We start from the raw sequence: 27,273 nt of genomic DNA, 5'->3' as shown, positions 1-27,273 counted from the left end.
GTATAACAAATTAGCAGAATGTTAAAGTGATCATTTATTATTCTAATTTTGAATTGCAGAAACCTACAATAAACAACCAAAATATCTCTTTTTTTGCATGCAGCTAGCAACAACAGGTTAAATTGTGCAGTCAGTTTAGGATCAACATGTAATTAAAAATAGTATAGATATGCTATAGTAATGTGCCATCAACACTCAAGCAAATAACATTTAAACATTTCAAATTTAGCTTTTTCATATCTACCTTGGCATCCTCCATCTGCTGTAATGTTCTCATATCCAGACTTACATCTGCATTCAACAGCACCATCTGTATTGTAACAGTCTTCAAGTGGACCACAGTGGCTAGTGTCAATACACTCATTCACATCTGTTTCACAGTCTATCCCTGTCCAACCAGATTTACAGCTGCATGTTCCATCAGTGTCAGAACAGTCATTGGTGTTGTTCATGACACACATACATTTGTATGAACAGTTTGTTCCATAGTGAGTTGCATCACAAGCTGGTAGATTTGGGAATACATTGCGTAAACCTCTCAATGTTAAAGACTACCAAGAAACTAAAAATTAAAATGAAGAAAACAACCCTTGGCTTATTTCTCACAGTTGTAGTAGTTGTGAAACTCAATTTTGCAATGTTAATTTATCAAAATGAACATATTTGTCATCATATAACTTTCATTGTATCAAATGAAAATCTTATAAAAAGAAGAGTTTTCAAAGGAAGAGGAAGTCTATAATATAATTTAAATATTTTAAACTAAAAAACACATGGTAAAAATAAAATATTTAATACAACTGCTTAAATTTTATATTAAATGCAACTGATATATTTGTATGCTACCTGTTTTAAAAAAGTATCATTGTGTGTTTTTCTTAATTGTGTCATGTAGGTATAGGGCTATTTCTTTTTATGTTTTCCAACATAAGTATGTACCAAGATTAAGGACCATAAATGCAGATAACAGTTGATCATTTACCTATAGCTTTTCAATGGTACTTAATAATTTCTCAGCACAGACTTAAACTATAAAACTTTTATAACCCGAAGTCCATTTATTTATTTTCAAATATTTTTAAAACCCACTTAAGCATAAGCTGTAAATAAAAATTGTTCAAAACATATTGAATGTTATTCATGTATAGATTTGACCAAAATATAGGAGGAAAATTAGGTCAGCTACCTTGGCAAGGAGCAGCATTATCATGTTTTACAAATCCAACATCACATCTACATTCTGATGAACCATCCAGATTATAACATCTATCATGTGGGTCTGGACACACACTTGTGTTTGTACATTCATCAACATCTAATTCACATAGGGTTCCAGTCCAGCCAGTTTTACAATTACAAACACCATTGGTATTGATACAGTCAGCTGTGTTGCTAACTATACAGTTGCATGGCAGTAAGCAGTTGACTCCATAATGAGTTGCATTGCATTCTGGTATAACAAATTAGCAGAATGTTAAAGTGATCATTTATTATTCTAATTTTGAATTGCAGAAACCTACAATAAACAACCAAAATATCTCTTTTTTTGCATGCAGCTAGCAACAACAGGTTAAATTGTGCAGTCAGTTTAGGATCAACATGTAATTAAAAATAGTATAGATATGCTATAGTAATGTGCCATCAACACTCAAGCAAATAACATTTAAACATTTCAAATTTAGCTTTTTCATATCTACCTTGGCATCCTCCATCTGCTGTAATGTTCTCATATCCAGGCTTACATCTGCATTCAACAGCACCATCTGTATTGTAACAGTCTTCAAGTGGACCACAGTGGCTAGTGTCAATACACTCATTCACATCTGTTTCACAGTCTATCCCTGTCCAACCAGATTTACAGCTGCATGTTCCATCAGTGTCAGAACAGTCATTGGTGTTGTTCATGACACACATACATTTGTATGAACAGTTTGTTCCATAGTGAGTTGCATCACAAGCTGGTAGATTTGGGAATACATTGCGTAAACCTCTCAATGTTAAAGACTACCAAGAAACTAAAAATTAAAATGAATAAAACAACCCTTGGCTTATTTCTCACAGTTGTAGTAGTTGTGAAACTCAATTTAGCAATGTTAATTTATCAAAATTAACATATTTGTCATCATATATTTTTCATTGTATCAAATGAAAATCTTATAAAAAGAAGAGTTTTCAAAGGAAGAGGAAGTCTATAATGTAATTTAAATATTTTAAACTAAAAAACACATGGTAAAAATAAAATATTTAATACAACTGCTTAAATTTTATATTAAATGCAACTGATATATTTGTATGCTCCTGTTTTAAAAAAGTATCGTTGTGTGTTTTTCTTAATTTTGTCATGTAGGTATAGGGCTATTTCTTTTTATGTTTTCCAACATAAGTATGTACCAAGATTAAGGACCATAAATGCAGATAACAGTTGATCATTTAGCTATAGCTTTTCAATGGTACTTAATAATTCCTCAGCACAGACTTTAACTATAAAACTTTTATAACCCGAAGTCCATTTATTTATTTTCAAATATTTTTAAAACCCAATTAAGCATAAGCTGTAAATAAAAATTGTTCAAAACATATTGAATGTTATTCATGTATAGATTTGACAAAAATATAGGAGGAAAATTAGGTCAGCTACCTTGGCAAGGAGCAGCATTATCATGTTTTACAAATCCAACATCACATCTACATTCTGATGAACCATCCAGATTATAACATCTATCATGTGGGTCTGGACACACACTTGTGTTTGTACATTCATCAACATCTAATTCACATAGAGTTCCAGTCCAGCCAGTTTTACAATTACAAACACCATTGGTATTGATACAGTCAGCTGTGTTGCTAACTATACAGTTGCATGGCAGTAAGCAGTTGACTCCATAATGAGTTGCATTGCATTCTGGTATAACAAATTAGCAGAATGTTAAAGTGATCATTTATTATTCTAATTTTGAATTGCAGAAACCTACAATAAACAACCAAAATATCTCTTTTTTTGCATGCAGCTAGCAACAACAGGTTAAATTGTGCAGTCAGTTTAGGATCAACATGTAATTAAAAATAGAATAGATATGCTATAGGAATGTGCCATCAACACTCAAGCAAATAACATTTAAACATTTCAAATTTAGCTTTTTCATATCTACCTTGGCATCCTCCATCTGCTGTAATGTTCTCATATCCAGACTTACATCTGCATTCAGCAGCACCATCTGTATTGTAACAGTCTTCAAGTGGACCACAGTGGCTAGTGTCCAAACACTCATTCACATCTGTTCCACAGTCTATCCCTGTCCAACCAGATTTACAGCTGCATGTTCCATCAGTGTCAGAACAGTCATTGGTGTTGTTCATGACACACATACATTTGTATGAACAGTTTGTTCCATAGTGAGTTGCATCACAAGCTGGTAGATTTGGGAATACATTGCGTAAACCTCTCAATGTTAAAGACTACCAAGAAACTAAAAATTAAAATGAATAAAACAACCCTTGGCTTATTTCTCACAGTTGTAGTAGTTGTGAAACTCAATTTTGCAATGTTAATTTATCAAAATGAACATATTTGTCATCATATAACTTTCATTGTATCAAAAAAAAATCTTATAAAAAGAAGAGTTTTCAAAGGAAGAGGAAGTCTATAATATAATTTAAATATTTTAAACTAAAAAACACATGGTAAAAATAAAATATTTAATACAACTGCTTAAATTTTATATTAAATGCAACTGATATATTTGTATGCTACCTGTTTTAAAAAAGTATCATTGTGTGTTTTTCTTAATTGTGTCATGTAGGTATAGGGCTATTTCTTTTTATGTTTTCCAACATAAGTATGTACCAAGATTAAGGACCATAAATGCAGATAACAGTTGATCATTTAGCTATAGCTTTTCAATGGTACTTAATAATTTCTCAGCACAGACTTTAACTATAAAACTTTTATAACCCGAAGTCCATTTATTTATTTTCAAATATTTTTAAAACCCACTTAAGCATAAGCTGTAAATAAAAATTGTTCAAAACATATTGAATGTTATTCATGTATAGATTTGACCAAAATATAGGAGGAAAATTAGGTCAGCTACCTTGGCAAGGAGCAGCATTATCATGTTTTACAAATCCAACATCACATCTACATTCTGATGAACCATCCAGATTATAACATCTATCATGTGGGTCTGGACACAAACTTGTGTTTGTACATTCATCAACATCTAATTCACATAGAGTTCCAGTCCAGCCAGTTTTACAATTACAAACACCATTGGTATTGATACAGTCAGCTGTGTTGCTAACTATACAGTTGCATGGCAGTAAGCAGTTGACTCCATAATGAGTTGCATTGCATTCTGGTATAACAAATTAGCAGAATGTTAAAGTGATCATTTATTATTCTAATTTTGAATTGCAGAAACCTACAATAAACAACCAAAATATCTCTTTTTTTGCATGCAGCTAGCAACAACAGGTTAAATTGTGCAGTCAGTTTAGGATCAACATGAAATTAAAAATAGTATAGATATGCTATAGTAATGTGCCATCAACACTCAAGCAAATAACATTTAAACATTTCAAATTTAGCTTTTTCATATCTACCTTGGCATCCTCCATCTGCTGTAATGTTCTCATATCCAGGCTTACATCTGCATTCAACAGCACCATCTGTATTGTAACAGTCTTCAAGTGGACCACAGTGGCTAGTGTCAATACACTCATTCACATCTGTTCCACAGTCTATCCCTGTCCAACCAGATTTACAGCTGCATGTTCCATCAGTGTCAGAACAGTCATTGGTGTTGTTCATGACACACATACATTTGTATGAACAGTTTGTTCCATAGTGAGTTGCATCACAAGCTGGTAGATTTGGGAATACATTGCGTAAACCTCTCAATGTTAAAGACTACCAAGAAACTAAAAATTAAAATGAAGAAAACAACCCTTGGCTTATTTCTCACAGTTGTAGTAGTTGTGAAACTCAATTTTGCAATGTTAATTTATCAAAATTAACATATTTGTCATCATATAACTTTCATTGTATCAAATGAAAATCTTATAAAAAGAAGAGTTTTCAAAGGAAGAGGAAGTCTATAATATAATTTAAATATTTTAAACTAAAAAACACATGGTAAAAATAAAATATTTAATACAACTGCTTAAATTTTATATTAAATGCAACTGATATATTTGTATGCTACCTGTTTTAAAAAAGTATCATTGTGTGTTTTTCTTAATTGTGTCATGTAGGTATAGGGCTATTTCTTTTTATGTTTTCCAACATAAGTATGTACCAAGATTAAGGACCATAAATGCAGATAACAGTTGATCATTTAGCTATAGCTTTTCAATGGTACTTAATAATTTCTCAGCACAGACTTTAACTATAAAACTTTTATAACCCGAAGTCCATTTATTTATATTCAAATATTTTTAAAAACCACGTAAGCATAAGCTGTAAATAAAAATTGTTCAAAACATATTGAATGTTATTCATGTATAGATTTGACAAAAATATAGGAGGAAAATTAGGTCAGCTACCTTGGCAAGGAGCAGCATTATCATGTTTTACAAATCCAACATCACATCTACATTCTGATGAACCATCCAGATTATAACATCTATCATGTGGGTCTGGACACACACTTGTGTTTGTACATTCATCAACATCTAATTCACATAGGGTTCCAGTCCAGCCAGTTTTACAATTACAAACACCATTGGTATTGTTACAGTCAGCTGTGTTGCTTACTATACAGTTACATGGCAGTAAGCAGTTGACTCCATAATGAGTTGCATTGCATTCTGTTATAACAAATAAACAAAAATGTTATAGAGTTCATTTATTATTCAAATTTTGAATTGTGGAAACCTACAACGAACAACCAAAATAAATCTTTTTTTGCATGCAGCTAGCAACAACAGGTTAAATTGTGCAGTCAGTATAGGATCAACATGAAATTAAAAATAGTATAGATATGCTATAGTAATGTGCCATCAACACTCAAGCAAATAACATTTAAACATTTCAAAGTTGAGCTTTTTCATATCTACCTTGGCATCCTCCATCTGCTGTAATGTTCTCATATCCAGACTTACATCTGCATTCAACAGCACCATCTGTATTGTAACAGTCTTCAAGTGGACCACAGTGGCTAGTGTCAATACACTCATTCACATCTGTTTCACAGTCTATCCCTGTCCAACCAGATTTACAGCTGCATGTTCCATCAGTGTCAGAACAGTCATTGGTGTTGTTCATGACACACATACATTTGTATGAACAGTTTGTTCCATAGTGAGTTGCATCACAAGCTGGTAGATTTGGGAATACATTGCGTAAACCTCTCAATGTTAAAGACTACCAAGAAACTAAAAATTAAAATGAATAAAACAACCCTTGGCTTATTTTTCACAGTTGTAGTAGTTGTGAAACTCAATTTTGCAATGTTAATTTATCAAAATTAACATATTTGTCATCATATAACTTTCATTGTATCAAATGAAAATCTTATAGAAAGAAGAGTTTTCAAAGGAAGAGGAAGTCTATAATATAATTTAAATATTTTTAACTAAAAAACACATGGTAAAAATAAAATATTTAATACAACTGCTTAAATTTTATATTAAATGCAACTAATATATTTGTATGCTACCTGTTTTAAAAAAGTATCATTGTGTGTTTTTCTTAATTGTGTCATGTAGGTATAGGGCTATTTCTTTTTATGTTTTCCAACATAAGTATGTACCAAGATTAAGGACCATAAATGCAGATAACAGTTGATCATTTAGCTATAGCTTTTCAATGGTACTTAATAATTTCTCAGCACAGACTTTAACTATAAAACTTTTATAACCCGAAGTCCATTTATTTATTTTCAAATATTTTTAAAACCCACTTAAGCATAAGCTGTAAATAAAAATTGTTCAAAACATATTGAATGTTATTCATGTATAGATTTGACCAAAATATAGGAGGAAAATTAGGTCAGCTACCTTGGCAAGGAGCAGCATTATCATGTTTTACAAATCCAACATCACATCTACATTCTGATGAACCATCCAGATTATAACATCTATCATGTGGGTCTGGACACACACTTGTGTTTGTACATTCATCAACATCTAATTCACATAGGGTTCCAGTCCAGCCAGTTTTACAATTACAAACACCATTGGTATTGATACAGTCAGCTGTGTTGCTAACTATACAGTTGCATGGCAGTAAGCAGTTGACTCCATAATGAGTTGCATTGCATTCTGGTATAACAAATTAGCAGAATGTTAAAGTGATCATTTATTATTCTAATTTTGAATTGCAGAAACCTACAATAAACAACCAAAATATCTCTTTTTTTGCATGCAGCTAGCAACAACAGGTTAAATTGTGCAGTCAGTTTAGGATCAACATGTAATTAAAAATAGTATAGATATGCTATAGTAATGTGCCATCAACACTCAAGCAAATAACATTTAAACATTTCAAATTTAGCTTTTTCATATCTACCTTGGCATCCTCCATCTGCTGTAATGTTCTCATATCCAGACTTACATCTGCATTCAACAGCACCATCTGTATTGTAACAGTCTTCAAGTGGACCACAGTGGCTAGTGTCAATACACTCATTCACATCTGTTTCACAGTCTATCCCTGTCCAACCAGATTTACAGCTGCATGTTCCATCAGTGTCAGAACAGTCATTGGTGTTGTTCATGACACACATACATTTGTATGAACAGTTTGTTCCATAGTGAGTTGCATCACAAGCTGGTAGATTTGGGAATACATTGCGTAAACCTCTCAATGTTAAAGACTACCAAGAAACTAAAAATTAAAATGAAGAAAACAACCCTTGGCTTATTTCTCACAGTTGTAGTAGTTGTGAAACTCAATTTTGCAATGTTAATTTATCAAAATGAACATATTTGTCATCATATAACTTTCATTGTATCAAATGAAAATCTTATAAAAAGAAGAGTTTTCAAAGGAAGAGGAAGTCTATAATATAATTTAAATATTTTAAACTAAAAAACACATGGTAAAAATAAAATATTTAATACAACTGCTTAAATTTTATATTAAATGCAACTGATATATTTGTATGCTACCTGTTTTAAAAAAGTATCATTGTGTGTTTTTCTTAATTGTGTCATGTAGGTATAGGGCTATTTCTTTTTATGTTTTCCAACATAAGTATGTACCAAGATTAAGGACCATAAATGCAGATAACAGTTGATCATTTACCTATAGCTTTTCAATGGTACTTAATAATTTCTCAGCACAGACTTTAACTATAAAACTTTTATAACCCGAAGTCCATTTATTTATTTTCAAATATTTTTAAAACCCACTTAAGCATAAGCTGTAAATAAAAATTGTTCAAAACATATTGAATGTTATTCATGTATAGATTTGACCAAAATATAGGAGGAAAATTAGGTCAGCTACCTTGGCAAGGAGCAGCATTATCATGTTTTACAAATCCAACATCACATCTACATTCTGATGAACCATCCAGATTATAACATCTATCATGTGGGTCTGGACACACACTTGTGTTTGTACATTCATCAACATCTAATTCACATAGGGTTCCAGTCCAGCCAGTTTTACAATTACAAACACCATTGGTATTGATACAGTCAGCTGTGTTGCTAACTATACAGTTGCATGGCAGTAAGCAGTTGACTCCATAATGAGTTGCATTGCATTCTGGTATAACAAATTAGCAGAATGTTAAAGTGATCATTTATTATTCTAATTTTGAATTGCAGAAACCTACAATAAACAACCAAAATATCTCTTTTTTTGCATGCAGCTAGCAACAACAGGTTAAATTGTGCAGTCAGTTTAGGATCAACATGTAATTAAAAATAGTATAGATATGCTATAGTAATGTGCCATCAACACTCAAGCAAATAACATTTAAACATTTCAAATTTAGCTTTTTCATATCTACCTTGGCATCCTCCATCTGCTGTAATGTTCTCATATCCAGACTTACATCTGCATTCAACAGCACCATCTGTATTGTAACAGTCTTCAAGTGGACCACAGTGGCTAGTGTCAATACACTCATTCACATCTGTTTCACAGTCTATCCCTGTCCAACCAGATTTACAGCTGCATGTTCCATCAGTGTCAGAACAGTCATTGGTGTTGTTCATGACACACATACATTTGTATGAACAGTTTGTTCCATAGTGAGTTGCATCACAAGCTGGTAGATTTGGGAATACATTGCGTAAACCTCTCAATGTTAAAGACTACCAAGAAACTAAAAATTAAAATGAAGAAAACAACCCTTGGCTTATTTCTCACAGTTGTAGTAGTTGTGAAACTCAATTTTGCAATGTTAATTTATCAAAATGAACATATTTGTCATCATATAACTTTCATTGTATCAAATGAAAATCTTATAAAAAGAAGAGTTTTCAAAGGAAGAGGAAGTCTATAATATAATTTAAATATTTTAAACTAAAAAACACATGGTAAAAATAAAATATTTAATACAACTGCTTAAATTTTATATTAAATGCAACTGATATATTTGTATGCTACCTGTTTTAAAAAAGTATCATTGTGTGTTTTTCTTAATTGTGTCATGTAGGTATAGGGCTATTTCTTTTTATGTTTTCCAACATAAGTATGTACCAAGATTAAGGACCATAAATGCAGATAACAGTTGATCATTTACCTATAGCTTTTCAATGGTACTTAATAATTTCTCAGCACAGACTTTAACTATAAAACTTTTATAACCCGAAGTCCATTTATTTATTTTCAAATATTTTTAAAACCCACTTAAGCATAAGCTGTAAATAAAAATTGTTCAAAACATATTGAATGTTATTCATGTATAGATTTGACCAAAATATAGGAGGAAAATTAGGTCAGCTACCTTGGCAAGGAGCAGCATTATCATGTTTTACAAATCCAACATCACATCTACATTCTGATGAACCATCCAGATTATAACATCTATCATGTGGGTCTGGACACACACTTGTGTTTGTACATTCATCAACATCTAATTCACATAGGGTTCCAGTCCAGCCAGTTTTACAATTACAAACACCATTGGTATTGATACAGTCAGCTGTGTTGCTAACTATACAGTTGCATGGCAGTAAGCAGTTGACTCCATAATGAGTTGCATTGCATTCTGGTATAACAAATTAGCAGAATGTTAAAGTGATCATTTATTATTCTAATTTTGAATTGCAGAAACCTACAATAAACAACCAAAATATCTCTTTTTTTGCATGCAGCTAGCAACAACAGGTTAAATTGTGCAGTCAGTTTAGGATCAACATGTAATTAACAATAGTATAGATATGCTATAGTAATGTGCCATCAACACTCAAGCAAATAACATTTAAACATTTCAAATTTAGCTTTTTCATATCTACCTTGGCATCCTCCATCTGCTGTAATGTTCTCATATCCAGACTTACATCTGCATTCAACAGCACCATCTGTATTGTAACAGTCTTCAAGTGGACCACAGTGGCTAGTGTCAATACACTCATTCACATCTGTTTCACAGTCTATCCCTGTCCAACCAGATTTACAGCTGCATGTTCCATCAGTGTCAGAACAGTCATTGGTGTTGTTCATGACACACATACATTTGTATGAACAGTTTGTTCCATAGTGAGTTGCATCACAAGCTGGTAGATTTGGGAATACATTGCGTAAACCTCTCAATGTTAAAGACTACCAAGAAACTAAAAATTAAAATGAAGAAAACAACCCTTGGCTTATTTCTCACAGTTGTAGTAGTTGTGAAACTCAATTTAGCAATGTTAATTTATCAAAATTAACTTATTTGTCATCATATATTTTTCATTGTATCAAATGAAAATCTTATAAAAAGAAGAGTTTTCAAAGGAAGAGGAAGTCTATAATGTAATTTAAATATTTTAAACTAAAAAACACATGGTAAAAATAAAATATTTAATACAACTGCTTAAATTTTATATTAAATGCAACTGATATATTTGTATGCTACCTGTTTTAAAAAAGTATCGTTGTGTGTTTTTCTTAATTTTGTCATGTAGGTATAGGGCTATTTCTTTTTATGTTTTCCAACATAAGTATGTACCAAGATTAAGGACCATAAATGCAGATAACAGTTGATCATTTAGCTATAGCTTTTCAATGGTACTTAATAATTCCTCAGCACAGACTTTAACTATAAAACTTTTATAACCCGAAGTCCATTTATTTATTTTCAAATATTTTTAAAACCCAATTAAGCATAAGCTGTAAATAAAAATTGTTCAAAACATATTGAATGTTATTCATGTATAGATTTGACAAAAATATAGGAGGAAAATTAGGTCAGCTACCTTGGCAAGGAGCAGCATTATCATGTTTTACAAATCCAACATCACATCTACATTCTGATGAACCATCCAGATTATAACATCTATCATGCGGGTCTGGACACACACTTGTGTTTGTACATTCATCAACATCTAATTCACATAGAGTTCCAGTCCAGCCAGTTTTACAATTACAAACACCATTGGTATTGATACAGTCAGCTGTGTTGCTAACTATACAGTTGCATGGCAGTAAGCAGTTGACTCCATAATGAGTTGCATTGCATTCTGGTATAACAAATTAGCAGAATGTTAAAGTGATCATTTATTATTCTAATTTTGAATTGCAGAAACCTACAATAAACAACCAAAATATCTCTTTTTTTGCATGCAGCTAGCAACAACAGGTTAAATTGTGCAGTCAGTTTAGGATCAACATGTAATTAAAAATAGTATAGATATGCTATAGTAATGTGCCATCAACACTCAAGCAAATAACATTTAAACATTTCAAATTTAGCTTTTTCATATCTACCTTGGCATCCTCCATCTGCTGTAATGTTCTCATATCCAGACTTACATCTGCATTCAACAGCACCATCTGTATTGTAACAGTCTTCAAGTGGACCACAGTGGCTAGTGTCAATACACTCATTCACATCTGTTTCACAGTCTATCCCTGTCCAACCAGATTTACAGCTGCATGTTCCATCAGTGTCAGAACAGTCATTGGTGTTGTTCATGACACACATACATTTGTATGAACAGTTTGTTCCATAGTGAGTTGCATCACAAGCTGGTAGATTTGGGAATACATTGCGTAAACCTCTCAATGTTAAAGACTACCAAGAAACTAAAAATTAAAATGAAGAAAACAACCCTTGGCTTATTTCTCACAGTTGTAGTAGTTGTGAAACTCAATTTAGCAATGTTAATTTATCAAAATTAACTTATTTGTCATCATATATTTTTCATTGTATCAAATGAAAATCTTATAAAAAGAAGAGTTTTCAAAGGAAGAGGAAGTCTATAATGTAATTTAAATATTTTAAACTAAAAAACACATGGTAAAAATAAAATATTTAATACAACTGCTTAAATTTTATATTAAATGCAACTGATATATTTGTATGCTACCTGTTTTAAAAAAGTATCGTTGTGTGTTTTTCTTAATTTTGTCATGTAGGTATAGGGCTATTTCTTTTTATGTTTTCCAACATAAGTATGTACCAAGATTAAGGACCATAAATGCAGATAACAGTTGATCATTTAGCTATAGCTTTTCAATGGTACTTAATAATTCCTCAGCACAGACTTTAACTATAAAACTTTTATAACCCGAAGTCCATTTATTTATTTTCAAATATTTTTAAAACCCAATTAAGCATAAGCTGTAAATAAAAATTGTTCAAAACATATTGAATGTTATTCATGTATAGATTTGACAAAAATATAGGAGGAAAATTAGGTCAGCTACCTTGGCAAGGAGCAGCATTATCATGTTTTACAAATCCAACATCACATCTACATTCTGATGAACCATCCAGATTATAACATCTATCATGCGGGTCTGGACACACACTTGTGTTTGTACATTCATCAACATCTAATTCACATAGAGTTCCAGTCCAGCCAGTTTTACAATTACAAACACCATTGGTATTGATACAGTCAGCTGTGTTGCTAACTATACAGTTGCATGGCAGTAAGCAGTTGACTCCATAATGAGTTGCATTGCATTCTGGTATAAAAAATTAGCAGAATGTTAAAGTGATCATTTATTATTCTAATTTTGAATTGCAGAAACCTACAATAAACAACCAAAATATCTCTTTTTTTGCATGCAGCTAGCAACAACAGGTTAAATTGTGCAGTCAGTTTAGGATCAACATGTAATTAAAAATAGAATAGATATGCTATAGGAATGTGCCATCAACACTCAAGCAAATAACATTTAAACATTTCAAATTTAGCTTTTTCATATCTACCTTGGCATCCTCCATCTGCTGTAATGTTCTCATATCCAGACTTACATCTGCATTCAGCAGCACCATCTGTATTGTAACAGTCTTCAAGTGGACCACAGTGGCTAGTGTCAATACACTCATTCACATCTGTTTCACAGTCTATCCCTGTCCAACCAGATTTACAGCTGCATGTTCCATCAGTGTCAGAACAGTCATTGGTGTTGTTCATGACACACATACATTTGTATGAACAGTTTGTTCCATAGTGAGTTCCATCACAAGCTGGTAGATTTGGGAATACATTGCGTAAACCTCTCAATGTTAAAGACTACCAAGAAACTAAAAATTAAAATGAATAAAACAACCCTTGGCTTATTTCTCACAGTTGTAGTAGTTGTGAAACTCAATTTTGCAATGTTAATTTATCAAAATTAACATATTTGTCATCATATAACTTTCATTGTATCAAAAAACAATCTTATAAAAAGAAGAGTTTTCAAAGGAAGAGGAAGTCTATAATATAATTTAAATATTTTAAACTAAAAAACACATGGTAAAAATAAAATATTTAATACAACTGCTTAAATTTTATATTAAATGCAACTGATATATTTGTATGCTACCTGTTTTAAAAAAGTATCATTGTGTGTTTTTCTTAATTGTGTCATGTAGGTATAGGGCTATTTCTTTTTATGTTTTCCAACATAAGTATGTACCAAGATTAAGGACCATAAATGCAGATAACAGTTGATCATTTAGCTATAGCTTTTCAATGGTACTTAATAATTTCTCAGCACAGACTTTAACTATAAAACTTTTATAACCCGAAGTCCATTTATTTATATTCAAATATTTTTAAAACCCACGTAAGCATAAGCTGTAAATAAAAATTGTTCAAAACATATTGAATGTTATTCATGTATAGATTTGACCAAAATATAGGAGGAAAATTAGGTCAGCTACCTTGGCAAGGAGCAGCATTATCATGTTTTACAAATCCAACATCACATCTACATTCTGATGAACCATCCAGATTATAACATCTATCATGTGGGTCTGGACACACACTTGTGTTTGTACATTCATCAACATCTAATTCACATAGAGTTCCAGTCCAGCCAGTTTTACAATTACAAACACCATTGGTATTGATACAGTCAGCTGTGTTGCTAACTATACAGTTGCATGGCAGTAAGCAGTTGACTCCATAATGAGTTGCATTGCATTCTGGTATAACAAATTAGCAGAATGTTAAAGTGATCATTTATTATTCTAATTTTGAATTGCAGAAACCTACAATAAACAACCAAAATATCTCTTTTTTTGCATGCAGCTAGCAACAACAGGTTAAATTGTGCAGTCAGTTTAGGATCAACATGTAATTAAAAATAGTATAGATATGCTATAGTAATGTGCCATCAACACTCAAGCAAATAACATTTAAACATTTCAAATTTAGCTTTTTCATATCTACCTTGGCATCCTCCATCTGCTGTAATGTTCTCATATCCAGACTTACATCTGCATTCAACAGCACCATCTGTATTGTAACAGTCTTCAAGTGGACCACAGTGGCTAGTGTCAATACACTCATTCACATCTGTTTCACAGTCTATCCCTGTCCAACCAGATTTACAGCTGCATGTTCCATCAGTGTCAGAACAGTCATTGGTGTTGTTCATGACACACATACATTTGTATGAACAGTTTGTTCCATAGTGAGTTGCATCACAAGCTGGTAGATTTGGGAATACATGGATTAATGCTTTTAAAACACAATTTGTCAAACACTTGAGTACTTTACTCAGAAATCAAGTAGCTGTTGTTTTTTTTTAATATTACAGTGATAAATATATCACACATTTTTTCTCTCTTTTGTATTATTGATAAAAACTCTGTGTTTTCCCTAGTGTGTCAGAATAAATTGACAAATAAGGTAACTAAAAAGCTGCTTTGTACTAATCTGAAAGTTATGAAGAATTCATGTTTGAAGGAAGAAGGAAAGGTTTTTGATCTGTGTTTTCTATGCATAATCTCTATGTTTAAAATTTTATTTGACTCCTCATTGTTCAAAATGCCTGACCACTTCAAAACAACAGTATTAGTTTTACTTTTTTTTCAGGCTTTTTGCATTGCCATTATAGTTATGAGGTGTAATTTGTTTTTAGTCTTAAGTTGCTAAAATATATACATTATTTAAGGTTTAGTAACTAATGTTTTGTTACCCAAAATAGGCAAAAATGTGTTTTAGTCCTTTAAGTTTTTTTGTTTACTTCAAAGCTGTTTTAATTTTATTGCAACTAATGAAAATTATAGAAAGAAACAAATATTGCCATACATTTTTATTATAATAATATTTTTTATCAAAATTTGATATTTACCAACACATACTCCATTGACTTCTTGAAATCCTATATTGCATTCACAATAATAGGATCCAAATGTATTTTTGCAAAAAGAAAATTGTGGACAAATCATGTTGTCACATTCATTGGTATCTTGATAGCAGTTAGATCCATACCATCCATTTTTGCAAATACAGCCAACTAATGAATCACAAGATAAAACTGCCTTTGGGTTGCAGTCACATGTATTTTCACAGTTGTAGCCCCAATGATAGACATCACAATCTGAAAAATTATTGGAAAATTTTTCTATTTTTTTTTATTTCCATTGTTTAGAAATAGTTAATGTTTAATGAATACAATATTATAATTTATCTAGAGTTGATTGATTACAAAACTGTCTGTCTATTTGTATAAGAATTTCAGAAAATTTTTGATATTACATAGTTCTGCCTATAATACTAAATTAACAGGTACTTGTGAACTTACCTTCACATGTCCTTCCATCATTTTGAAGCCTTTTCCCCGAAGGACATGAACAATTATAAGAGCCCAGTGTGTTATAACAAAAATGTGAACATTTATGTTCTCCAGTCTCACACTCATTGACATCTAAATTTAAAAGTTTATAATTTATTTATCTATTTTTATAAACATTTGTCTTTTAAAAAATAAAAAATCAATTCTCTATCAACTCAAAACAACAATCACATTTGGAAAATTGAAAATAACTCAGATGCTTTATTTTCAAAAATGTGTTAAACATAAAACATATTAGATTAGTGGGTAATGTTAGAGATCATGCACATTTAATTTAAAATGCAAGGAAGATATGACCTGCAGTTTTTTTTAAATGAACGTATTATTTTTCAATTTACTTCTAATTTTGAAAATTTCTAAAATAATAGGAATGAAGTATATAAAATCAAGATAACACAAACTCCAAGCAAACTATTATTAACTTAATTACACACCAAAGCACTCATTTTCAATAGTGAGTATGTAGCCTCTCTTACAAAAACACTGTGTTATATCATTTAAAATTGTGCAACCATGACTGCAATTCAGTTGCGAATTCTGACACACATCAAAAGCTGAAAAAGAAATCAATGCATACTATTACCACTTTAATAAAACAGACATTAATAATGAACATTATAATAACTAAAACCTTTATCAGTAAATTAAAAAAATATTGATTTTAACTGTTCATACAAATTACCTTTTTGTGGAATGTAGATTAATTACTTTGCTACAAAAGCTACTTGGATAATCAGTTAAGTATTTCATGCATCTACATGAGTATAAATATAATCACATTATTAAAGTCTAGGATACACCAACTGCTTTATGTTACCTGGCAAGCACGTTTTTCTGTCTCGCCCTAAAATATAGTCAGGAAAACATTCACAATTGTAGCTTCCTTGCATATTGACACATTTGTGATCACAACTATCAGTTATCATATTACATTCATCAATATCTGGAAAATATTAGAAGACATTGTTGGAATTAAATTAAGTAAGATAATATGAATAAATATTCATAGATATATCTTGTAGATATTTTAAAATTCATATTACTAAATTTAAATAATCACACAAAAAAGCCTAATACCTTGACAGTAATAATACTTGTTGATTTTAAAGTAACCTTCTTGACATACACATGTATATGAACCAGGATTGTCTGTACAAATGCTAAAAGGCTGGCTTAAACATCCATTTGTTGAAACATCTGCACACTCATCAATATCTTCAAGCATTGAAAATAAAAGCAATTTCATATTTATTATTAAAATTAATAAAAATTATAAATTTGCAGTATAAATACTAGAAAATAAAGTTTTTAAAACAACTTACTTGTGCACATTCCATTTATATCTGTGTAACCATCAAGACATTTACATTTAAAAGAACCATCTGTGTTAACACATAATTGGTCATGTCTACAGCTGGTTGAGTTGAGACATTCATCAACATCTTGATCACAAAATGTCCCTGTCCAGTTGTCTTGGCAAACACATCCAATAACACTGTCACATCTTGTAGCTCGCCCTCTACATTCACAAGTGGATGTGCAGTTTTCTCCATATTTGTTCCCCGGACAAGCTAAAATGAAATAAAATATTAATCTATTCAGGTATATTAGGCCCCTGAAAATTGTAGTATGCAGGATATAAAAAATTATTAACCAATAGTATGGAAGTAAGAAAATATTAAGTTGTATTTTAATAATGTCAACATACTTTCACAGCTGTGTTTGTCATGGTCACTTATCCTATATCCAATAAAACAATAGCAGCTATAACTTCCAACTGTGTTTAAACATCTTTGGGAGCAGAGGCTTAAATTGCACTCATTTTCATCTATAAAATATATTCAAATATTTAATTTATCTTGAATTATAGGTAATAATATAGGTAATAATAATAAAATGAGATCAATATTTTTAAGTTAACTTACATTAAAGGTAATAATAAATGTAAAATTCACATAACTAAATGTGTGAGCATCTCTAATAGGAGTGTATAACATGGAAACAAAAATGCATTCTGCTATAGTTAAAAATATATATAATAATTAATACCCATTAATAAAAACAAGTTAATAAAAAGTCTATTGACAATTTAAGCGCAATTTCCTTAATCAATTTTTTAGAATTCACAGACCTGCGTAAAAATCCTTTCGAACCTCTGCTCATTCGCTATGGTAAAATCTTTTTTAACCTCAGCGCTTTGCGCTAAAAACCTACACGATGCTCAGTTTAAATTAAAAATATCATCCTAGGCCTACACGATGCTCAGTTAAAAAATTCTTAATTAATTTTTTGTGACCGAACGAAAGTATATTTTTGAAAACTTTCTTCGGCAATATTGTTCTAAATTATGGCAGGAATTGATTGGTAAATGTTTCAAGTCGCTAAGTGGTTTGGTTGTCGAGATATGGACAAAAAACTGCATTTTTTTGAGGTTTTTTGGCTTTTCCGGGAAATCCGGAAGGAATTCCGGGAATTTGTTTTGGCCTATGTTCATCCTTGAAACTTGCTTAACGTATTTGCTTTTGGAACTAGTCCTCTATATTGCTTCGTTGAGGAGGAGATACGACTTAAAGCTGCGGACACACATCCATCCATCCATCCATCCATCCAGAAATGACGAGTTAATAATCGCAATCCCCCAGTATGGAAATTGCGCTAAAAACATTTACTATAATTAATAATGGGATGGCATGGAACTTAATTTGCCCAATTGTTTGCCAGGTTGAAAAGTATAACTTTTACTATAATTAAGTACAAGATTCATTTAAAAAAATTAATGTAAATACTATTAAAATAGAAACATGTATAGATAATGTAACAATTAATAAGTATGAGGTGGTTTATCATTTTGGGTTATTTGAAAGTAAGATTGAGATATTATCAATGTTGCATAACTCAGTGGCAGAGCTAGAAAAAGGTGACCACAAATAGGCCCTACATAGAATCATTTATGGAATAATCTTCCTAATACAATAAAACAATCAACACATGAAACACAAGTTTCAAAGGCAGATTATAAGTTAGAACAAAAGGTCAACTTGACTACAAATAGTAGCCTTTATAAAGGCTTATATACCTTCACATGAATAACCATTTTCTGCCAGTTTCATCCCAGATTGACAGAAACACTGTGGAGCCCCACTTGAATTTGTGCAGCCATATTCACATGGTTGACTTTGTGTGTTTGCACATAAATCTAAAATATATAATAATTTTTATTTTCAAAATAATTGGCTTATAAGTTAGCTGTAACCTTTGCTCAATATTTACTGTACCTTCAACATTCTGTTTATTGCATACATTTGATAGTGGTCCTGATTTATTAAATCCAGGTTCACACTCGCAAGTATAAAATGGAGCTGTATTTATGCATATTTGTTCACAAGTGTGTAGCCTCTCAGCACATTCATCAATATCTGTAGTACAAATAGTGATTTAGAAAAGTAGACCACTACTTAGTAATGAAAATAAAATTTAAAATTTAATATATATATATTAACTAAAAAAAAAATTGCTGACCAACACAAACGTCTCCTGATTTTCTGTAGCCCTCTTTACATGTGCACGTAAAGCTACCATATATATTAATACAGGTGGCGTTGTTATCACACTGGTTTGATACCTGAGAACACTCATTAATATCTGAAAGGTCAAGTAATCTGAAATTATTACTAAGCTACACATTAATATATCTGTTAAATTTACATTACCCTAGTAATAGAAGACTATTTCAAAACGCTATCATCTCATTAACTGTTAATACCCATCATGTTCTAAGTTAACCCGAACTTACTGAATGCTTATATAATAGAAAAAAAAGCTATATTTGTATCAATAAGTAAAGTAGTAATTATTAAATTAATTTGAAACCTGATATGAAATTTTCTCATAATATTTGAAGTCCTTGGATAGTCAGGGTACTTTTTATAAACTAGGTTTGGGTGCTAATAAATCTTTATGTTTTTAAATTGTTACATTACTTTAACATACACAGTTCTTTGAGTTTACCTTGATACTGTATTATACAAGACTGCATAGACGACATGTCTTGTTACTGGGGGTGGGGGGGGGGGGCTATCTTTAGTTGACTAACTCACATGTACACATCAACTACACATTATGGATGACACAGTGAACACTCAAGGGACGCAACCATAATATACATAATACAAGGGACGTAACAATCACTAATAACACATAATGTAACAGAAATTACATTAGTCTCGGTATATGTCATATAAGTGATAGGAAATCTGATCCAGGGTTTGAAGTGAAAGGACGTCTTGTCTATGTTATGCAAGAGTGAGAGAGAGAGAGACAGAGAGAGAGAAAGAGAGAGAGGAAATCTGATAAAATCCTGTCGAAGAGTAATGTGTGTAGCAGATCCTGTGAGTGAAAATATGTGCATAAAATAAAGCCTTGAACAAGTAAATATTACAAAGATTACCCGTATGGAGGCGAAGCTAGCAGAATCGTTAAATGGTGGTGACAAGTTGTACGCAAATTGAAACCTTAACGAAGGGAAAAGTCAGCATTTCAATATTAGATCAAGCATTTTATTACTGACCTTCACACTTCTGTCCATTCGACCCTAAATGAAATCCAGGTGGACAGGTGCTGCAAATGTATGACTGACCACTCAACTCCTCAACAGATGCTGCAACGTCTGTACAGCTTGACTCTTGTAGGCATGGGTTGCTGGCACAACCATCTTTATCGAGTTCACAATGATCTCCTACAATATTAGTATTCAGTAATAGTTACTTTTCTTAAGTCCGATAGTTTTAGTAATATACTATCAATTATACTATTTCCATCTCATATAACTACGTTGATAAATAATTTAATTTTAACTCATTGGGATATGTCAAAGAAATGTGTTTTAATGTATGTTGCAAGTTAACAGGAAATTAATTAATCTTGACGCCAATAGTGTGCCTACTTATTACATAAACAAAATATGTAAGAAACATTATTATCACTTCTGATTGCATGTAGCCTTAGGTAGGTGTGAAAATAAACACGTTTTCAAACCTCTAGATATGTAGCTTTGTTTACCCAATATATATATATATATATATATATATATATATATATATATATATATATATATATATATATATATATATATATATATATATATATATATATATATATATAAAGAATAAATAATCAGTTTAATGAGATGTATTTTTAATTCAAAAATATTTTTTCTACATGTGTACATTGTTATAACTAGCATACCTGTTGTTTCATACTGTTATTTCAGTAAAGTAATGTAAATAAAATATCTAGGAGGGTATGCTAAATAAACTTATAATTATAGCCTAATGGTCGTCAATAAATGACGTCAAACACCATAGGGGGAAGGGATTTGGACTTATGTGTGTGGAGAGGAGGAGGGTTCAGTAAGTGTGACGTAATACTTATACATGTGTAATAACGTGTGATTTATTAGGTTAGATAAGGTAACATTTTCACCCCTCCTGGGACAAAGCCGCCATCACGTTTCCCAGGCACCCTTGTTTTCTCAACAGTCCTCATGTCGTTTGGCGTCTTCTAGCGGTTCACGTTTCGATGTCCTCCTTGGTCGATCTCTGTGTTACAACCTCTTCTGAGTTAAGATCCCACCTTCATAAATTGTCCAGACGATATATGGTTCGCTATTGATTGTGGTCCTGGTGGAAATAGTTGTCGTCAGCCAATATCAGAATCTGTTATCTTGTTATTTCTGTGATTCTTTTCTCACGACACTGGGTTGTTATTTGTACTGCATTATTTCACTTTAGCACCCAGTATGCTGGTTTTTATTAGTTTTCTAAGCAAATGTGATTTATTAGGTTTTATTTAGGAAATGACATCTACTATGACTAAATCATTTCTCTCACTGAAGACGATAAATCGTTATCCATTTGCAATGATTGTACTTTTTTGTTGTTGGTATAGCAATAATTGCATCAAGTTTCCTATTGCCCCAACATTTTTGTCAAATATCTATCCATCTCTTGAATGATTCAATTTATTTTTCTAGTTTCATTGAGAGTTCAGACATTCCGGGTCCCAATTGTTTTGTTTTCCTTCATCTGAATAGCATATTTCGGTTGATTAGCTTTCTATAGGTTATCATCAGACAGCTTTGTGCCTGCATAGCAGTAGCGTAGCTAAGGGAGGGCGGGTGAGGCGGGCGCTTGGGCGCGAAAAGGGGCACAGAAAAATGGAAGCTGAGGTATTGAATCGTACACAGCCAAAGTGTGGCGCCAAAACAAAAAGTAGTGTCTAGTAAAAAGCGCCACTAGTCTTTTCAACTGGGCGGGGAGGGGGAGGGGGCTTTTTCACAACCATGAATAAAAAATGATTTAATTGTGAGTGTTCACAAAGCTGATAGTTCGTCCCGGGCGCCAGAGTGGGTCGCTTCACCACTGCCTCATAGAAGTCTTCTAAAGGCAAATGGACTTATTGAATTAAACGTTACATTCCGTTTTATATAATCTGTTTTAAATGGATTAGCCAATGCAATTTCATAAAAGTCCGTTAGCTAGGTGTTTTAGGATAGATTTTTGTGTTTACTATAAGGGCCTTGTGGAATACCATCGCTATACGGCGCCCATAACTCGCAATTCCGTCTCTTACATATTAAACATGCTAATAATACCCAACTACATGATTATTATTTTACATATTAGATTATGTCTTACACTTCACATAAAATTAAAATATCAAGAACCTGCATATCCATTGTTGCATTGACAAGATACGACTCTGTAGTACGGTGAAACCTTTCTCAAAGGATCAGCAAAGTTACATGTTCCGTGATTGCTACAGCCACTGCAAATACTGATGTTAAATTTCGCCACTGGTGAAGATAGGCCTTTGCTATCCTTTACTACTACACTGTTGAAACAAATGTTTAGATTTGATGCATACCTTTCATATCGAAAAAGTAGCTTTATAACTTTCACAAGTACATGTTTAAATAAAATAAACAAATTTTACCTTACAAACGAATTTTCAAGATCTGTAGGTATAAAATAACCTTCCACGTGGTTGTCTATTTGGTCAAAAGAAAAAACCCAAAGTATGTTTAACTCAATAAATTCAAATGTTATACTGTCATTATCAGGATCTTCTCCGAAAAACCCAATTAAGGTAGTTTGGTTTACGGTCACTTGAAACTGGGTGTTGCCATGAATAACTGGAGCTTGGTTTGCTGAAAATGTGTTGAATACATTAATTAGCAGAGATCTTCGTGATATTGATCACCATTTTATAATTATGTATGTATACATACACGTTATTTCTATAGTAGGCCTAGACTTTATAGATTCCTTCAATAATTGGAAATTTTAAAAGAACTTACAAATAGACCGCGTTTGTTGTTCAAATAAAGAGGCAGCAGCCAAAGTGTTAGACGCTATCAATGTGCTGTTTGTTGCGACGTAATCAAAGATACAAGGGAGACTATCGTTTCTTCCACAAACTGCTTCACCTTCCTGCCTCAAAATGGGATCCACCTCGTCCAAAAATAAAGGCGTGTAGCTGGGGTCCTGGTAAGATGATCTACTTTTTCCATATTCATACACAAACAAGCTTTCTACGTCTGATCTTATCGCCCCTGTCAAATATAATTGTACTTTGTGTATTTCTATTTTAAAATAACTAGAAGCTGCACTTTAATTAGTGCTTTCAGACATATTCTTGTTAGTAGGTACAAAAATATATTTGTAGTGAGGATACTGTTAATTTTAAATATTTAATTTGGTATGTTAAGAATTAAAATAGGAAGATTATTTTAAGTTTATTATGCTAAAGTTTCTTCTGTATGTTTGGGTAAACAACGATCCACAAAATTTTGAGAATGATTCGGATTTGTTTAATTTGTAGAAAGAATTGGACACAATGACGCTTTATTTAGTTTTGGTGTGCTTTTCTGTTTTTTGGTATTCCAAATAATTGTTACATCAAAGTAAGAAGCTATTGTATTGTTTGATACATTTTCACTAGTATTAGCTATACTTCTATTATTGTTTTTTTTTGTATATTCGTGATTATATTAGATAGTTTTGAATCGTGTTCTTTAAACGGACGAACGGTTTGAGCGAAATTTACTTTACTTACATGACTGTCCAAACTCATAAATTTCCCTGTCTGAAGATGTGGTAGAAGACATTATCCCGTTAGACCAAATAAAGTCATCAGACTTGTCACCATTGGAATTCCCCAAAAGTCCTCTAGCGCTTCCTCGATACATGTTATCCAATGCAACGGACAATTCCAGCATGTTATTAGTCGTTGAAATGGTTAAACCTATACCTATAAAATATGGATGTTAATTAGGAAATAGTAATTTTATTGTTAGTTATAATATAAAGTAATAGTAGATATTTATATATAAAATTTATTTAAATACATACCCTCGTGTGTGAAGATTTTAAGAGAATGTTGCACTTTCCTGAGATTAATTCCCCAGTCAGATGCGTCAAAATTGGATTTTTCTCTAAACCTTACGGAATAGTCTTGTTCATTTAGATAAATAATCAGATCTAAAGAAAGAATAGTTTATAACTAATTACGCCAAATTGACGAGACAATGTTTAAAGTAATATTGAAAATAATAAATAACTTTTATTTGATTTGAATGTTATGCCTTTATATTATAAAACCATCGATACAATAATTCTACTGTAGACCTACACTACAAATTAAGTGCATGTTAATTGTATGCGATAAAGTAAAATTATACATAGGTCAACGATAAGTGTAGTAAACCTCAAAAATTGTATCATAGATTGATGTCAATTAAATAAACATTATCATCACACGTACCATTTGTCTTGCTCATTTCAACTCTGACAGTTTTTAACCAAGTGGTTTTTAACGCAAAGCCGCACCATACTGTAGCATTTGTGGGGATTCCATCACTGCTAACTGCACGACATGTTCGACCCTGGGTTTAAAATTTTACATGTTTTATAATAAATAATTTTGTCATGCAGCTTATAGACGTAATAATGTATTACAATATTTTTACACCTTTATGTTTGTAAATAATTATGTTATATTATTAACATTAAGTGTCAGCCTTCATCGGAATACAGCAAATAAATTAAATGTTTTACATTTTATACAGATAAACATGCATTAGTAGATTCAAAATTATTATTACAAACGAAAAACCATAAAATACTTTTGCACATCCGCATGCGAATAGTCTAAAAAAATCAAATTACTTTAGACCCTAACGGTAAACGTAGCTAGTGAAGCAGAGTTACGTATCTGAAAGGTGAATGTGCTTAGCACTATTCCATGCTGCCTTTATTTTTCCTAATGCGAGTAAAGTGCCTATGAGAGCTGGGTGGACATTGACACTGTTTTAATTATTAAACAAGTAGCCTACTAGTTATATAAAACTTTCCTTTATAGACCGTTGCAATATAAGATAATTTGTTTGGTGTAAATGTAAATATATACGTTTTGTCACCTGAAGTTTAAACTGTATAGAGTTGAAGTATAGTGAGGCATCAAGCTCTAGTATCTTAAATTCTCCAAGGCCATTAAACGTGTATGTTAACTGATCAAACGTTATTATGTGTGGATCTCCAAATAAATAGCCTAAAGGAATTTTAGAGTAGAAAAGTAATTGGACAAATTACATGAATACATACAAACATAATTATTTATATATATATATATATATATATATATATATATATATATATATATATATATATATATATATATATATATATATATATATATATATATAATTAATGACATTTCGTAATTAAGTATACTATCCAAAATGTAGGTATCTTTAAATTTTTTTATTAATTTCTGATATCCAAAAAAAGAGTAACCAGTTTCCGGATCATGAAATACAGACAACTTTAGTAGCTACATTCATAACAAAGCCTAAATATAACATTTCGTGTTTCTTTCAGTTTTTGGGGGTTTTCCGGTTACCGGAAGTGATACTTTACTGTATATATATTTGATCGAAATGATACCGTAGGATATATATATATATATATATATATATATATATATATATATATATATATATATATATATATATATATATATATATATATATATATATATATATATATATATATATATATATATATATATACATATATATATATATAAGTTCGTTGACTACTGAAACACACCATTAGGCTCAGGTTAACACAAACCTCGATGTTGGTGGCACCACATTTGCTTTATGTTTAGTAATTAATACATACAGTGATTGACGGAGGGGTGTCATTCAGGGTTACCAAAATGGGACCTATAGGTGCAACTAATATTATCTTGGATGACGGAATTAAGAAAAGCTTTGCTATAAATGTTGGGAATGCAAAAATGAATCATCTGTCAAAATTTACCTCTTGCAGGATACACAGACGAGCAATTAGGATGTGGATCAACAGCATAAAACAATTCGCACATATCTGACTTTTCACAACACCACCTCTTTGGTTGATTGTCTTCCATATAAGGTACGTAGTAATAATAATAATAATTATAATTATAATAATAATCATATTTATAGCGGTTTCCAGCTAGTGGCCATCGATTTTCTATTCCGTCTTCTCTATAACAACAGCGCTGTTGAAAAAAAAAACAGTGTTGAATAGTTATAAAGCAAAAATATGTGTTTGCTGTTTGTGATTGTTTTGTAAATGAGAAAACAATTGGTACAATTAAAGATACTAAATATAAATTTTAATATAAAATACAATATATTACTCACTGTTCCGAAACGGAAGTCGTAACTTGGAAACGTGGTAGCAACATAGCAATTTGACTGATCAATCAAAGGTACCCAAGCACCGCTGTACAATGCAGCCAATTCATTGCATGGGCAAGGTGGAGTATTATAATCTGTTATATATATATATATATATATATATATATATATATATATATATATATATATATTTATATATATATATATATATATATATATATATATATACATTTATTTATTTATTTATTTATTTATTTATACATATATATATATACGTGTATATATATACACGTATATATATATATAAATATATATATATATATATATATATATATAT

At 31.3% G+C, this 27,273-nt stretch overlaps 1 protein-coding gene across 1 annotated transcript in view; it reads right to left on the bottom strand.

Moving 5' to 3' along the window:
- LOC131942326 (uncharacterized) overlaps positions 1-21,730 on the bottom strand; it is a 51,734-nt gene extending 30,004 nt beyond the window's left edge. The window contains exons 1-31 of the mRNA XM_059302138.1: positions 21,694-21,730; positions 20,754-20,921; positions 19,706-19,828; positions 19,462-19,602; positions 19,263-19,382; positions 17,895-18,014; positions 17,509-17,757; positions 17,264-17,401; positions 17,048-17,129; positions 15,683-15,831; positions 14,776-15,036; positions 14,265-14,528; positions 13,323-13,583; positions 12,812-13,075; positions 11,870-12,130; positions 11,359-11,622; positions 10,417-10,677; positions 9,906-10,169; positions 8,964-9,224; positions 8,453-8,716; positions 7,511-7,771; positions 7,000-7,263; positions 6,058-6,318; positions 5,545-5,808; positions 4,603-4,863; positions 4,092-4,355; positions 3,150-3,410; positions 2,639-2,902; positions 1,698-1,958; positions 1,187-1,450; positions 245-505 (exon numbers count right to left, since the gene is read on the bottom strand). Coding sequence (XP_059158121.1) covers positions 245-505; positions 1,187-1,450; positions 1,698-1,958; positions 2,639-2,902; positions 3,150-3,410; positions 4,092-4,355; positions 4,603-4,863; positions 5,545-5,808; positions 6,058-6,318; positions 7,000-7,263; positions 7,511-7,771; positions 8,453-8,716; positions 8,964-9,224; positions 9,906-10,169; positions 10,417-10,677; positions 11,359-11,622; positions 11,870-12,130; positions 12,812-13,075; positions 13,323-13,583; positions 14,265-14,528; positions 14,776-15,036; positions 15,683-15,831; positions 17,048-17,129; positions 17,264-17,401; positions 17,509-17,757; positions 17,895-18,014; positions 19,263-19,382; positions 19,462-19,602; positions 19,706-19,828; positions 20,754-20,921; positions 21,694-21,730 — 6,838 coding nt within the window. The remainder of the gene's footprint in view (positions 1-244; positions 506-1,186; positions 1,451-1,697; positions 1,959-2,638; positions 2,903-3,149; positions 3,411-4,091; positions 4,356-4,602; positions 4,864-5,544; positions 5,809-6,057; positions 6,319-6,999; positions 7,264-7,510; positions 7,772-8,452; positions 8,717-8,963; positions 9,225-9,905; positions 10,170-10,416; positions 10,678-11,358; positions 11,623-11,869; positions 12,131-12,811; positions 13,076-13,322; positions 13,584-14,264; positions 14,529-14,775; positions 15,037-15,682; positions 15,832-17,047; positions 17,130-17,263; positions 17,402-17,508; positions 17,758-17,894; positions 18,015-19,262; positions 19,383-19,461; positions 19,603-19,705; positions 19,829-20,753; positions 20,922-21,693) is intronic.
- Between the last annotated feature and the right edge of the window lie 5,543 nt (positions 21,731-27,273).

The sequence above is a fragment of the Physella acuta genome, unplaced genomic scaffold (assembly GCF_028476545.2).
Source record: "Physella acuta isolate Inbredline_101_S28 unplaced genomic scaffold, ASM2847654v3 ptg000401l, whole genome shotgun sequence".
NCBI classification, from domain to species: Eukaryota; Metazoa; Mollusca; class Gastropoda; family Physidae; genus Physella; species Physella acuta.
This window is presented reverse-complemented; position numbering and strand designations above follow the sequence as displayed.